The 15,049-nt window shown below is 47.3% G+C and overlaps 6 protein-coding genes across 6 annotated transcripts; 1 reads left to right on the top strand and 5 right to left on the bottom strand.

The window, feature by feature from the left end:
* Window positions 1–350: 350 nt before the first annotated feature.
* Window positions 351–800, bottom strand: AGABI2DRAFT_116529 (hypothetical protein; the record flags this gene model as incomplete). Its single annotated transcript, XM_006459505.1, has 2 exons — window positions 351–403; window positions 458–800. The coding sequence occupies 2 exons, from the start codon at window positions 798–800 to the stop codon at window positions 351–353; spliced, it is 396 nt and encodes a 131-aa protein (XP_006459568.1).
* A 1,061-nt stretch (window positions 801–1,861) lies between these two features.
* On the top strand, window positions 1,862–2,517 carry AGABI2DRAFT_191505 (hypothetical protein). Its single transcript, XM_006459504.1, has one exon. The coding sequence runs from the start codon at window positions 2,139–2,141 to the stop codon at window positions 2,364–2,366; it is 228 nt and encodes a 75-aa protein (XP_006459567.1). The 5' UTR covers window positions 1,862–2,138; the 3' UTR covers window positions 2,367–2,517.
* Window positions 2,518–4,461: 1,944 nt separating this feature from the next.
* Window positions 4,462–6,557, bottom strand: AGABI2DRAFT_142061 (hypothetical protein; the record flags this gene model as incomplete). The annotated part of the gene is made up of 5 exons (XM_006459503.1): window positions 4,462–4,656; window positions 4,707–4,805; window positions 4,855–5,126; window positions 5,175–6,059; window positions 6,407–6,557. 5 exons carry the CDS (start codon window positions 6,555–6,557, stop codon window positions 4,462–4,464), a joined length of 1,602 nt encoding a protein of 533 aa, XP_006459566.1.
* A 949-nt stretch (window positions 6,558–7,506) lies between these two features.
* On the bottom strand, window positions 7,507–10,273 carry AGABI2DRAFT_177465 (hypothetical protein; the record flags this gene model as incomplete). The annotated part of the gene is made up of 4 exons (XM_006459502.1): window positions 7,507–8,126; window positions 8,184–8,330; window positions 8,388–9,485; window positions 9,542–10,273. 4 exons carry the CDS (start codon window positions 10,271–10,273, stop codon window positions 7,515–7,517), a joined length of 2,589 nt encoding a protein of 862 aa, XP_006459565.1. The 3' UTR covers window positions 7,507–7,514.
* Window positions 10,274–11,114: 841 nt separating this feature from the next.
* On the bottom strand, window positions 11,115–12,866 carry AGABI2DRAFT_116525 (hypothetical protein; the record flags this gene model as incomplete). The annotated part of the gene is made up of 1 exon (XM_006459501.1): window positions 11,115–12,866. The coding sequence occupies one exon, from the start codon at window positions 12,864–12,866 to the stop codon at window positions 11,115–11,117; it is 1,752 nt and encodes a 583-aa protein (XP_006459564.1).
* A 463-nt stretch (window positions 12,867–13,329) lies between these two features.
* On the bottom strand, window positions 13,330–14,802 carry AGABI2DRAFT_116524 (hypothetical protein; the record flags this gene model as incomplete). The annotated part of the gene is made up of 1 exon (XM_006459500.1): window positions 13,330–14,802. The coding sequence occupies one exon, from the start codon at window positions 14,800–14,802 to the stop codon at window positions 13,330–13,332; it is 1,473 nt and encodes a 490-aa protein (XP_006459563.1).
* Window positions 14,803–15,049: the final 247 nt, after the last annotated feature.

Below are 15,049 nucleotides of genomic sequence, written 5' to 3'. Positions count from 1 at the left end.
CACTCTTCTCTTCCTCGCCATCAATCCTGTCAATACTCCCTTGCCCACCAGCACCACTTAGTATTCTCCCTATCCTCCCTCTATTGCCTGTCCCCCTCCCTCGAGTCCCGAGATATCCTCCACTTTCACCTTGAATGCTGACCAACAATAGACATCCCACAGGCCGAGAAAAGCCTACTCAGTTTTGTATTCCCACGTGGTGAGTTCTGTCTATCATTGTTATTGATATTCGTGTCATCGTAAACTTGTCTTCGAAGGGCGTTTCCTCGAATTCCGAGCTTTAGCAGTCCTGAACCAATACTGTTTCCGTCTTGCCACCCGAATAGATTCCCATCGAAGTATAGTGATTTTCAGGAAATGTCGTTGGCTACAGTGGATGATGATCGACGATGGTGTTCGGACGCTAGCGGAGGAGATTAAGATATGGATTGGTTAATAGACAATATCGGAGGCTTACGGGTGCGGGTCAAGTCGATGGAGTATATGCACTGGAAAGCAGGACGAAGGGGATGAGCGCCTCTGGGAGATCGGGGTGGTGTGTAGAATGGTTCTCTGAGTGGGGTGGGGCGGGCGTGGCAGTATGGCTGGAGAAGAGGCCAACGGACAAAGAGATCGTTGACGACGGTGCCTACTACTAGGAGAACACCATTAGAAAGAGGATGAGGATGAGCCGGGAGCCGAGAAGAGTGTGTCAGCGTCGACAGAATGAGGGTAATACCCTCGTCCGCTCTGAAATGGAGATTATGTGCGAGGGCGATGTCCCGAGTTGCCGTCGTCATATTTTTCCCAGAGCTTCCCATATTTGATGTGCAGGAAACCCTTGCCCCTTGCCCCTGGATAAAGAAGCGGAACCTCTGTGCATCTTTGGCACAGTCGCGTAGTAGAACGCGGGAAAGACAATGTAATCCAATGAAAATGATGCCACCACGTGATCGTAGCATTCCTCGGCTCTGAATACGAGCACCATTGAGAATCGTCCCGCACAGCAACGGCTACTAAAAATCCACTCGGAGGAGGTTTCAACAGTGCTAATATATTACGACCACCAGTGACCTGGCGTTCGGTTACGGAGGTTGTGCCACAAAGTCTGGGAGGTACATACAATTCTTCGTCATTTTCTGAGCATACATGTCCGTCTTGAATCATCTCCTCTTGTACTAATTCTGTTCCTACACAATATTGAATGCTTGAACGAGTTGCGCAGGTATGAGTGAGTCGGTTTGGCTACATATAATCAAGCATAGCAGCTGTGTAGATGCTGACACCGCTGTACCATTTATGACTGCCTGCACGATTGGACAGCACGACGAGGACAGTCTCATCTCCAAAACCAAGTAATACATACTTGGGATTTGTGACGAGAAAAAGAACCCATTCTTTATATTCTTTTTGGCCTCGAGGCAGTCGCATTGTTTGCAGTTCCTACCAGATAATGAGTCGAAAATCGTAAGTATTCAGATAGATCTTCATACCAGTGGTTCGGCAAGCCCTTCACAATTATCGATAAATTGCTTGTCTAAAAGACCTATAGGCTCGATGCGAACAATGTCTGGTAAGTCACCCCTCTGCCACTAGAACGTGCCCGTCAGCCAAGAATATTTGATTGAGACGACACTCACATATAGCATACTGAGAAACTTCACGAAGTCACTCAAAATGATTGTATCGCAAGTATGTGCCAGGCAACGAAAATCAAAGTCACGAAATAATGTGGATACCAAAGACGGTTGATCAGATGGCACAATATTGCCCATGCGACCGAACTGATTGCTAGCTGATCGTCGGAGTTCGTCGATCATAACCAAGGAACCATCTTCCCTGCCTTGAATCCATTGAATCACCAGCTTCACCATTGCAGTGGGATTTGAAGCATGACGGAGTATATATAGAAATGCTTGAAATGCACATAGACGAGATTCAGATGGCGAGGTATAGAATTGACCTGCCCGCGTAGGATCTTCTAAGAAGCGTCTGACCCATGGATTGGAATTGGCAATCACGTCGGCCCTCACCAACACCAAGCGGTAAACATGGGGAAGCACGGGGAGCAATGTATCCTTCCCGAGGGAAAGTAGGCAGGCCAGTGAAGGTCCAAAGGATACCGCTGAAAAAGCTTTATATGAAGTAATAGCGAAGACATGTTTGAAAACCGAAAGAAGGTGGGGAGGAATGTTGGAAAGCGCACGAGTGTAGAAATGATCAAGAGCACAATACGGATGCTCGTCAGAAGGCGAGGGAGAATTGACCATGTAAGCCAAAAATGTCTCCAAGTGTGCCTTTGGTCCACCGTCGTCCTCCCAATCGACGAATTGAATCATGACCTCAACAGTCTCGAAAACGCCCGCAACAACCCTGATCAACTGTGACATCTGCTCCTCTGAAGGCCACACCTCGTCTGCGTCAGATATTTCCTTATGCTTGTGGCGAAGGGCACTAAACCGGTGGTGAAGAATTAGTGCCGCGTCCACAAGAACGTCTTCATAACAAACGGGTCGTCGGTAGTATTTTAATGGCACAAATGGGTGAAGAAGGTCCTGGATAGGACGCCTGATATTGGTGTCGATTGATATGATCCATAGTAGCAATGACGAATGGGGCAATGAGCTGAACTCCAAGATTGAGCGCAAAAGTTCTTCATCGGGGGATTCAGAATCCCAGCCGAGAATAGCCACGGGCGGCGTCGTGATGTATTGAGGATGCGACTCTCGAAGTGCTTTCCATGGTTCGTGAATGAGCTTTGTGAATCGTGTACGTGGTGGTAGTCCGAGAATTCCAGGGTTGTCAATCAATTCCCTTGCGAGAATGCGGCGGTATTGGGGGTAATGTGCCGCAAGGCCGGAGATAAGTGAGTCAATACCACCACAAAAGTGGGTGGAATTAGTTCTCCTTGGTATTCCGAATCGTTGAGCATCGTAACAAATTTTGGAAAAGAGATGAGCCCTTGTATTTCGATGGTCGTATAGCGTTGGCGTCGATGTTTCCGAGATGAGATAGACATTACTCCTCCTCTTAGAGTCACAGAGCCATGCGATGATCTCCTTCGTGAAAGCTTTATGAATTTTCATAAATGGCTCATCAACTGACACATAAAATGGCATTGAATAATATGGCAGACGACGAAATACTACTGTCTGTTAGTATTCAATGTCTGATTAGTAAATCGAGCATGGAGCTTACGAGGTTTCCAAGTGTCCCAGAATGTGTCATTGTTGTGGACCAACTTCTTGGAATCAGTCGGGTCTGTCTCAATGCGTTCCTCCATTAGGCCGGAGTGGTGCTTCGTAAACAGTTTGAATACTACTCAGTGAGACTCAGCCTCCATGGTAAATCATTCTACGCCTTACCTTCCAGCATCGACAATCCCGTATCAAATGCGTCTTCCAACTCTGGATGCATCCTCATGCTTTTGAATTACGTTGCTCTCAAAGATTGATGTCGCGGATGAAGAAAAGAGGGTGGGAACAAAGTGGATCCTGAGGCGACATGTCCGGGAACATCAAGTGTCCTGTGCACAGACCTCTTAGGCAAAGAAGATGATGGGCAGAATCAGCATCGTTCGTTTTATGATCACCACAAGTCTCCGAGGCGTACCCACACAAACAATGAAACAAATAATGATTTCGTCGCGAGCCGATTAGTCACTAGTCAACCAACATTACGAGTTGGGATTGAGGGCTTGGGATTGAGGGCTTGGGCCTGAGATCCCTGCGTGGTGAGATCGAAGCTGGAACGCAGTCAGGTCACCCCAAAAGCGTGGGCTTCGATCACCTATGTTGGCTGACCGGGCTTCCAGTAATAAGGGTTTGGGTGGGTGGGAAATAAAAATAAGAGACGTAGAGGTGGGAATCGCGTAGGACCACACCAATAAAGTATGTAGTGTAAGTAGAAGAAATAAAATGTGACGTGTCACTCAAATCATAATTGATCCTATGGTTCACACCACGGTCGACGGTCGTCCGACTCCACTCCAAGAATTCAGACCGTGCTCATTCCCTCTTCTACAATCATCACCGATAGTTACAAAATTAACTTGGTATTTAAGCCGATGCTTACCAAAGGCTCTTACCCCCATAATGCATGTATCGACTGTGAATGAAAGGGAAAGAAAAAGTAATCAGCTCCAATTTACCTCGAAGAATTTCGAGAAAAAGCGAGAAAACAAAGCACGCAACCCCCAAAACCAGTACAACAACATTCATTATACCAACCACAAAAACATATATATATATATATATATATAACCACCAAAACATAACACAACCAACACCACCCAAAAAAAAAAACACTGAAAAAAATTGACATCTAAAACGTTTCCTCGTCACCATCCAAGCCGACGCGTCCTTCTTAAATTATCTCCTCTTCTTCGCATTCTGGTCCCCCACAAACTTGCCTCCACCATTCCTTGAATATCACTGTTTGAATATTCGCACGGTTGGCACTGATACGAGTGAGCCGGTTCGGTTACATATAATCAAGCATGGCAGATGTGTAGATGCTGACACCTCTGTCATATGGATAGCCATTTTGAGTGACCAGCACAGCGAGGACAGTCTCATCTCCAAAACCAAGTAATACATACTTGGGATTTGTGATGTGAACAAGAGTCCATTCCTGATATGTTTTTCGGCCCTGAGGCAGTCGCATTTTTTCCAGTCCCTTCAAAATAATGAGTCGAAGATCGGAAGTATATATACAGACCTTCATACCAGTGGTTCGGCAAGCCCTTCACATTTATCGATAAATTGCTTGTCTAAAAGATTTATAGGCTCGATGCGAATAATATCTGGTGATTCACCTCTCTGCAACTAGAAGGTGCCCATCAGCCAAGAATATGTGAGTGAAGAGGATACTCACGTATAGTATCCTGAGAAACGGCACGAAGTCGCCCAAAGTGATGTTATTGCAATGTGCCAGGCAACGAAAATCAAAGTGACGAAATAATGTGGATACAGATGACAGTTGATCAGATGCCACAATATCTCCCATGCGGTCAAACTGCTTGCAAGCTGATTGTCGGAGTCCGTCAATCATAAACAAGCAAGTATCTTCCCTGCCTTGAATCCATTGAATTACCAGCTTCACCATTGCAGTGGGATTTGAGGCATGACGGAGTAGATGTAGAAATGCTTGAGATGCATATAGACGGGATTCAGATGGCACGGTATAGAACTGACCTGCCCGCGTAGGATCTTCTAAGAAGCGTGTGATCCATGGATTGGAATTGAGAAACACGCTGGCCTTAACCAATACCAAGCGGTAAACATGAGGAAGTACGGTGAGCAATGTATCCTTCCCGAGGGAAAGTAGGCAGGCCAGTGAAGGTTCAAAGGATACCGCTGGAAAAGCTTGATATGAAGTAATAGCGAAGACATGTTTGAAAACCGAGAGAAGGTGGGGAGGAATGTTAGAAAGTGCACGAGTGTAGAAGTGGTCAAGAGCACAATACGGACGCTCGTCAGAAGGCGAGGGAGAATTGACCATGTAAGCCAAAAATGTCTCCAAGTGTGCCTTTGGCCCACCGTCGTCCTCCCAATCGATGAACTGAATCATGGCCTCAACAGTCTCGAAGACGCCCGCAACAACCCTGATCAATTGAGGCATCTGCTCCTCTGAAGGCCACACCTCGTCTTTGTCAAACATTTCCTTATGCTCGTGGCGAAGGGCACTAAACCGGTGATGAAGAATCAATGCCGCGTCTGATGGACCCTCCTTATAACAAACAGGTAGTCGGTAGTATTGAAATGGCGAAAATGGATGAAGAAGGTCCTGGATAGGAAGCTTGATATTGTCGGTTGAAATAATCCATAATAGCGACGACGAATGGGGCGGTGAGTCCAGCTCGTATATTGAGCGCAAAAGCTCTTTACCATCCCGTTGAGAATCCCAGGCGAGGATAAACACGGGTGGCGGATTGAAGTATTGAGGATGGGATTCTCGGAGTGCTTGCCATGGTTGATGAATGAGCTTTCTGAAGCGAGTACGTGTTGATAGTTCGAGAATTCTGGGGTTATCAATCAATACCCTTGTGAGAATGCGCCGGTATGGAGGGTAACGTTTCGCTAGTTCATAGATAAGCGAGTCAATACCACCCCAAAAGAGGTTGCAATCATTTATCGTTGGTGTTCCCAATCGTTGAGCATCGTAACAAACTCTGGAAAAGAGATGAGCCCTTGTGTTTTCATGGATGTACAGTGTTAATGTCTGTGGTTCTGAGATCAGATAGACGTTACTCCTCCTCTTGGAGTCACAGAGCCACGAGATGATCTCCTTCGAGAGCTCTTGATAAATGCTCATGAATGGCTCATCAATTGGCATAGAAAATGGGAATGAAAAATTAGGCAGACGACGAAATACTACTGTCTGTTAGTATTCAATGTTTGATTAGTAAACCGAACATGGAGCTTACAAGGTTCCCAATTGTCCCAGAACGTGCGGTTGCTGTGGACCAACTTCTTGGAACCCGCCGGAACTGTCTCAATGCGTTCCTCCAATATGCCGCAGTGGTGCTTCGTAAAGAGTTTGAATACTACTCTGCATGAGAAGGGCTCCACCTCCATGGTAAATCATTCTAAACGTTACCTTCCGGCATCGACAATCCCATATCAAACGCTTCTTCCAACTCTGGATGCATCGTCATGCTTTTGAACGATATTGCCTCAAAGATTGATGTCGTGGATGAATAAAAGAGGGTGGGAACGAAGTGGATTCTGAGGCGACATGTTCAAGAACGTCAGGTGTCCTTGTGCATAGACCTCTTAGGCAAAGAAGGTGATGGACAGAATTAGCATCGTTCGTTTTATGAGCATCATATCATGATCACCTGAGGTCTCCGAGGCGTACCGAAACAAACAATGATCTCGTTGTGGCCGGATAGCGTTCGGAGAAGAGATATCAAGGATAAGTGCATTGAAGATTGGGGAATGGAAGATCAGAGCGGGGAATGCGATCAGGTCACCCCGAGAACGTTCCCTGAGCGTACTACCTTGCATTATCCTTAAATCTCTACGAACCATACCGGGTAAGAAAGGGTGGGACTTAAAAAATAAGATTATGAGTAGTACGACACGCGACACGAAATACGTGTAGGAAATAGTAAGAATAAAAATTGTAGAAAGTATTTTGATGACCAAGTTTCGAGTGATCCAAACAGACACACACACACGGACACACGTCCGAGAACTCACACCGCGCTCGTTCCTCGCGCGGTGTTCCACAATGGAATCATCCGAACCGATAATTGCAGGAATCCACGTATCAACTTTGAATGAAAACGAAAGAGAAAGGAATGAGCGTGGCCGACAAGACAAACATATCGCCAATCACACATTTCATCGACCTAAACTCACGCGACTCAAATTCACCTCAAAGAACCCCGAGAAACGAAAAGAGCACACAACCCCCAAAAAACAAATCATTACACCACCCACAAAAAACCATATACACATATATAAATACCACCCAAAAAAAAAAATAAACATCTAAAAAAACAATAATCACCACTCAAAAGTGTCCTCTCACATCTGATGAAACCGTTTAACCATCCCCCCACCCCCACCACCTCCATCATCCCCTCTCGACCTCTTAACACCTCCACCACTCCCCCTTCTCATCCCCGCATTCATCCCCATCATCCCCGTCATACCCATACTCGAATTCGCACTAACAGTACTAGAACTCGTCATCGGCCTACTCATAACACCCATATATCCCAAAGAAGAAGAAGAAGAAGGTAAATTTGAAGCCGGAGAAGGTGAAGCCGAAAAATAAATATCAATGAGCGGTCTACAACCCTGCTGTCTTCTCTGCCCCGTCGGTTCATCTCCCACCGATGGAAAAGGATGATGTGAAGGATGTAAAGGATGTAATGAAGATGGTAATGAAGGTGATGACGATGTTGACGTCGTCCCTTGTCTTTGTAATTGCGGTTGCGGCGGTAGCGGCGGCGGTGGTAGTGGGTGTGATTGTTGTTGATGTTGTTGTTGACTCATCATCTCAGCCAAGGAATCTAAACTATACTGCTGTTGCTGATGTGGTGGTGGTGGTGGTGGTGGATGATGAGGACGACGATGAACGACCGGCGGCGGACTCGCAGAACTAACATGCACGATCGACGGTTTCTTCTTATACTTTTCAAAAAATATCAATAAAAATATCATTAAAAAATAAACCGCAACATCACTCACCGTTTCCAATTCAGGTTTCCCTCTCCACCTAGCCACAGCCTCACAAAACCTCACCGCCGCCCTTTCCACAGGTTCCGCCGGATAAGACCACGCCAAATCCTCCAAATGTGTCGATAAATCCGGCGTCGACTCAGGGATATCATAAAACTAAACATAAATTTAAAATTAGAAGTCCGGAGATAAAACAAAAAAACAAAAACTCACATGATGCAAGCGGTTATACATCTCGAGTTCATATTCCGCTTCAGCTTGTCCTAAATTTCGCGTCCTCGAAGTCGACTGTCGTTGTTGTGATTGTGATTGTTGTTGTTGTTGTTGTTGAAAGTGTTGTCGTAATGAAGATTCGTTGATCATACTGTTGTTCCTCAAACTCGGAAATAGAACCCTTAGAGCGTGCCCGAGACTCGGTAACCCATCCGGATCCAATTCTCTAAACTCCTCTTCATCACCGCCAACCTCACTCTTATCTTCCTCGTTATCAATTCTGTCACTGCTCCCTTGTCCACCAGCGCCGCCACTTACTCTTCTCTCTATCCTCCCTCTATCGCCTATCCCCCTCCCTCGAGTCCCGAGTAGTCCTCCACTTTCTCCTTGAATGCCGACTAACAACAGACATTCCACAGGCCTCGTCCCACGCCACCCAGCGGATAGATAACCTTCCAAGACGGCTCTGGTCAATAAGCCAGCCAACAACATGTACCATTCTCTCGTCGGCCGATGCGCATTGTTCAGTAGTAAGTCCTTATTCTCCTCTTCATCCTTTTGCTTTCCTTTATTCGAAGATAGTGGTGGAGGTCGGGGACGTGGTTTTGAACCGTTATTGAGAACCTTTTGCCAATCCGCTACGTCTTCTTCCTCCTCTTCCTCATCCTCCCTCGCCTCTTGACCCAACTCGACCGCAACAAGCGCCGACAACTTCAAAAACCTGGGTAAAAGCCTGCTTAATTTCGTGTTCCCACCTGGAGGTGAGTTTCGTCTATCATTGTTGTGATTATTCGCGTCTTCATAAACTCGTCTTCGAAGGGCATTTCCTCGAATTCCCGGTCTTAGCAGTCCAGACCCAATACCGCTACCGTCTTGCCATCCAGATAGATTCCCATCAAATTGCGGCTGTTTGCAGGCGAGGTTGTTGGAGGACCGACGATGGTTATGAGAGGGACGTGACGAGGTTCTCGCATCTACACAGATTTGACAACCGGTATGGAGATGTCGAGGACAGCGCAGTGAAGGTGGAGAATTGGCAGTTGATGGGTCAGCGCCAGAAGTATAATGTGATACAGTGGATGGCGATGGTGTGGGACGCTAACAGATGAACATCAAGATGTGGATTTGATGAATAGACAGTATCGGAAACTTACGGGTGCGGGTGAAGTCGATGAAGAAAATGCACCGGATAGCGGGACGAGGGGGATGAGTGCTTCTGGAAGATCGAGGTGGTGTGTAGAATGGTGGGGATGGGGTTCTTTGGGTGGGTGGGTGTGGCGGTATGGCTGGGGAGGGGGTTGGCGGGCGAAGAGATCGTTGACGACGGTGCCGAGGGCGAGTCGTAGGCGTACGCCATTTGGTAGAGTATGGGGATGAGTGCCGGAAACGATTCTGGGCGAACCGGGACGATCGATGTCGGCTTGGACGGAATGATGCGGGGGAGGCTGATCTAACATCGAGTTGATGACACTCTCGAGACCTTCCGCTCGGAGACGGAGACTCTGTGCAAGGGCTAGATCCTGTCTTGGATTACGGTCGTCATTGTCGTAGTTGTCCCATCGTCTCCGGGATTTGAGGTGGGAGAGATCCTCGCCGTCGGAGAGGGCCTGCTCGTCCTCGTCGTAATTTTCTGGTCTGCGTCTGTGTGAGTAGGCAGATGAAGAGGGCCCACCCGAGGGGTCGGTCATGCCAAGTTCCGCACGGGCCTGTGCAAAACGAGTGCGAGCATGGACCCAGAGGAGATGGTCGATGATGAGCGTCCGGGTGCTCTTCTCCCTCGGTGGAATGGAGTGAAGATGGTGGGCGTGCTTGTGGGCTGGTGCGCGAAAGGTAGGCTGAACATGGGCTGGGCTCTGGATGTGCCGCGGGTAGAACGAGTTGCGCATCCTCGGTGGTGGAGAGATGCATGAGCCGGCTTCTCCCTAATACCCCCGTGCGAACAAACTGCCTCTTCCACTCTAATTAGACCCCGTGGGAATTCCAATCTCCACCCCCTACTGCACTGGAACTCGGGTGGGACTGCAGCAAGAACTGCCGTGACGAAGCTGAAGAGGACGATAGAGAACCTCATGTGTGTATATGGGTGTACAAGTATGCTGGCTCAATTTAAAGACCTCGGCTACACAATCCTTTACGTCAGGACGCATTAATGGCTCTTCCATCGGCAATACGCCCACTACCTGGGCTTAGCCTGATCAAGGGTTTCGTCCATGTGAGACCGCCTGCTTCCCTCCTCTAGAGTAACCACGACTCTAAGAACGATCTTACCCCTACTGAGCGCGAAATCGACGTCTGTTATAGCTCCGCACCCCCACTAGGGTCCTCTCCCCACAAAACAGGATCCTTCTCCCTTGACCGTTCTTACCCGTCCCTGATCCAACAGCCCATCATATGATTGTCTTTTTTTTGTCACCGTTATTTTTCATTAAGAATGAAATCCTTCCTACATCCCACCTGCAAACCTGAAAATGACCTGCATCGCTTCATAATTTAACGCCGGCCACGCGAGTAATATATGATCGGTTACTGAACTTTAATTATTGCGTTCCCAGTTATGGTAACTACGCGCATCAGAGAAAAAAACTTACCCGCTACCCCACCCACCCCCTAACTCTCAAAAACATCCCAACCACCCACATACGACAAAAAAACCATTCAAACGGGGACTACCAACAAATTCATTTACTATATCATGCAAAATCCTATCAACCACCTAACAACCAGCAACTACGAAAGATCCAACGTCCGCGACCCAATCCCAACCTCCACCTCAAACCCATCCCTCACAAGCCCCTTCAACCTCCCCAAAACCTTCTGCTTCTTCCCATGATCCCACGAACTCTCCGGACTCACAACCAACTCAAACCTTTCCCGACTCGTCCTCCCCATACACAACACCTCCACCATATCCACTATATCCTCTCCCTCCACTTTATCAAGAATAGCCCACCCAGCTGCATTCGTTATAGTCAATTTACGCAGGTTCGGTAGAATAGGACTTCCCGGCGATCGCTTGATAGGCTCAGTCACCACCGATCTTAACTGCTGCTGCTCTTCTTGCTCCCCCTCCCCCTCCTCCTCCTGCTCCTCCCGCGTCTCTTGCTGTTGTTGCTGCTGCCCATAATCCGCTCCAGACGCATGCAAAGGCCTCCCAATAGCTCTAACAGCAGTCCCAACAACCGCCCTCGAACATTCCACAAAATTCAATTCACAAACCTGCGGCACACAATTCAACAAATGCTGAATCACCGTCTGCCTCTCAAAATGCGGTCTCAAATCAATAAACGTCAACGTCGTCAGACTCGCCGGCAAATTCGAAAACAAATCCAGACGGGGGTCTCGACGAGGAGAATACAGATACCGAATGTCGGTCGCTCGGTTATCTGACCATTGAAGAGATCGGAGAGCAGGAAATTGAAGGTGGTGGAAGAGTTGGGAACAATAATGAAGACCATCATGCGTAGAGGCGCTCCATCTGAACCGCTCAAGACGAGGGAATACGATCGGCCCCGTCACAGCAGGCATACTCACTTCCGGAGGATCAAATTTGATAATTTCAAAATCAACAAGATTCCTAAACCTTGTAAGCGCCTTGAAACAGTCTATAAATGCCAATTTGCGTAAATGTAGAGTAGTGACTGTTTCGGGTATCGAAAACGGAAGGGAGCATTTGATAAGCTGTACACGTTCGAGGCAAGGAAGCTCGGAGAGATCAAGTATATCTCTAGCAAGCCCCGCACGAGGTGGCACAGGTCGAAATATCGTCAACGAATGGCACCGCAACATATTTCCATTCAAAAACCGAAGCCATTCGGTGGGAGGCTCGATAAGAATGAGATGTCGTATCATAGCTGCATTCTTTACAAACACAGCCGTTCTGAGTGGTTCCAGGAGGGAAAGTGATTCCTCGCGGGTCTTGGTAGCACGTTGAGAGTTATCCCACAACTCTGCCGCGCCATGAAAGTCCAGTTGTATTGCAATCGGAACCCCTCGTGCTCGTTGAAAGTGTAGATCAAGGAGGGAAGCGACATTCGTGATCGAACGTCTACCATCCACTCGAAGTGTGATCGTCCCCCAAAGTCGTGGCGTAGAAAGAGCGACTAAACGCCAAAAATTGGACACAGCAGCCAAAGTATGATGAAAATCCTCTTCAGGATGGTATGTGTTGCTGCCTATGTCCAAGTCAGTGTATTGGCTGTCAAAGTCGATAGGCGGACGCGCAATTTGGAAGATGGTAGACAATATTTCTGGGGGAAGTTTTCTCGTTGTGGCTTGGAGACTGTTGATTTTGCTTAAGACGGCTGATTTTTCTTGGTTGAGGCGAGAAATGAGATCGTCTAGAATTTCGACTTCGGATTGGAGGGTAGGAATGTCTTCGTGGTCGGACCATGTAGCGGGTTCATCTATGATGTGAGGGTAAGCGGCTTCCAACTCGTTGGGGACGTTGTAGCCACAGCGAGGGCATTCGAGCACCGCCATGGTGGTAGCAGTGGGAAAGTAATTGAGAGTAATGACGGATGTGGAACGCCACCCTTTGGCACCGCGCTGATGTGTCAATAAGACAATACATGTTGGTGGGTGTTGCTGTTCAATCACAAACTTCTCTCTGATGCGACAAGCACTGAGGTCGCTGTTTACAGCGATAACTTAAAAAGCATATCTGATCCTTTAGCCTGCTGGGCGTAATAGTACCACCTTGGTCTGCGCTCGCTGACATTCGGCTGTCGACAAGTTGCTCACCGTATTCCTTCAACGACCTCCACCTCTTTCTAAGGGTCACTGTTAAACAACAACTCAGAAGTCCTTATTTACGCACAATAGATGTATAATTTAGTATAATCGTATAAGTGCTCGTTCACATTATTCGTAAATTATTCAAAATTAGCTGCATGTACCTATTATTTGTATGTAATTGTCAATCTCCCGTTTTCCCGATGGCCTTCTAGTTAGTACGAGAACTCAAAGCAACTTCGACCTCCAACCCATCCTTCACCAGTGCCTTCAACCTATCTAAGACGCATTCATCATCCCAAGGAGTATCAGGATAAACACTCAAATCAAACCGTCCACGACTCTCTCCAACTCCCTGCAAAGCTTCCAACATATCCACGATTTTTTGTCTATCGATATTCCGGTGCTCGCGGAAACGTAAGTACGGTTGGGCCGTGATAGACAATTTATAGAGCTTCTGCAGAACTTTACTTCCTGAAGACTGTCCGATACCCAAAAGGGTAAAATGATACACACCCGCAACATGAAGCGGTGAATACCAATCGGATAAGTGAATATCATCGATGGTAGCTCCAACTTCCGGGTCTAAGTATTCCACTAGATGTAGATCAGATACTTGGGGAACGCAATCCAGCAGTTCGTAAGCAACCTCCCAATTATTTTTAAAAGAAGATAGATTGGTGAAAGTAAGGGATGAGAGGGTGGGTGGAAGGCTAGCAAAGAAGCCAACACTTAGGTCAACAGGCTGGTGGGCGCTCCGCCCGAAAGCGAAATCATAAGGAGAGGTAACAGACCAGTGCAGAGAACGGAGTGCAGGAAATTGACTTTGGCGTAGAATTGTGGAATAATAACGAAGGTCCTGTCCAGCGCTCCATGCCAAATATTTGAGACGTGGGAATACTATGGGGCGTCTGAAACAATCCTTTATCAAGAGTGCGCATTCAATGATTTCGAGGTCAACAACCTTCCTATGCTTTTTCAAGAATTCCATGACGTTGTCTATTTTCGTTCTCCACAGGTGTAGGATGGTGATTCGCCTAGGTAGGGAAAATGGAAGGTCAAAGTCAATCAAATGTACGCGCTGTAGGCTAGGGAGCTCTGTGAGATCAAGTGTACCTCCAACTGGGCGCACGGGTGCAACAATCGTCACAGATTGACATTGCGACAGATTCCCATTCAACGACGGAAGCAACGTAGTTGGAGGGTTGATAAGAACGAGGTCACGTATCGCAGCTCCATGTTCGATCAACATGGGTACCGTGAGATGCTCCGGAGAGACTACAGATGTTTTACGAGCAGTAAAACTAGTCCGTGAGGCTTCTAGATCACGAAAGTCCAATTTAATTGAAATTGGAGACCCTCGCGCCCGTTGAAATTGTAGATTAACAAGTGAAGTGATGAGCGTTGGGTCCTTCCTTCTCATATCAACCCTGACTGCGACAGTCGTCCAGAGCTGCGGCGTTGATAGAGCTACTTCACGCCAAAGGTGAGATACGGCTGTTAGCGTGTGATGGAAATCTTTTCCGGTGTGAAGTGTGTGTTGTGACACGTCTGGATGATAGCAGGTGCTAAAGTCGATAGAGGGTCGTGCATATAGAAAAATAATAGATAAAATCTCCACGGGCAAGTGCGCGGTCGTTGCTTCAGTAGAATTGATGTTGCGTAAAACAGAAGCCCTCTCCATGTTTGGCAAGTAGAGATGTTTTCCTAGTGTGGGGTAGAGTTCGAGTTCGCAAGGGAAACGTTGTCGAAGGGTGTCGGGACGAGGTTTCAATCAAGAGATAAATTCAAAAAGAGATACTGGATAGTAGCGGTAGAGAGATTTAAGCTGATAATGAGTTGGGGTAAAAATGAGTTCGAGAGAAAAGATGTCTAGCTACGAGATATCAGGTAGTTTATATAGAAAAATTCTAACGTCCAGCAAGAGAGTG

Source organism: Agaricus bisporus, assembly GCF_000300575.1.
Source record: "Agaricus bisporus var. bisporus H97 unplaced genomic scaffold AGABI2scaffold_3, whole genome shotgun sequence".
Lineage (NCBI taxonomy): Eukaryota > Fungi > Basidiomycota > Agaricomycetes > Agaricales > Agaricaceae > Agaricus > Agaricus bisporus.
Note: the sequence above shows the minus strand (reverse complement) of the source record. Positions and strands in the feature narration are given on the sequence as shown.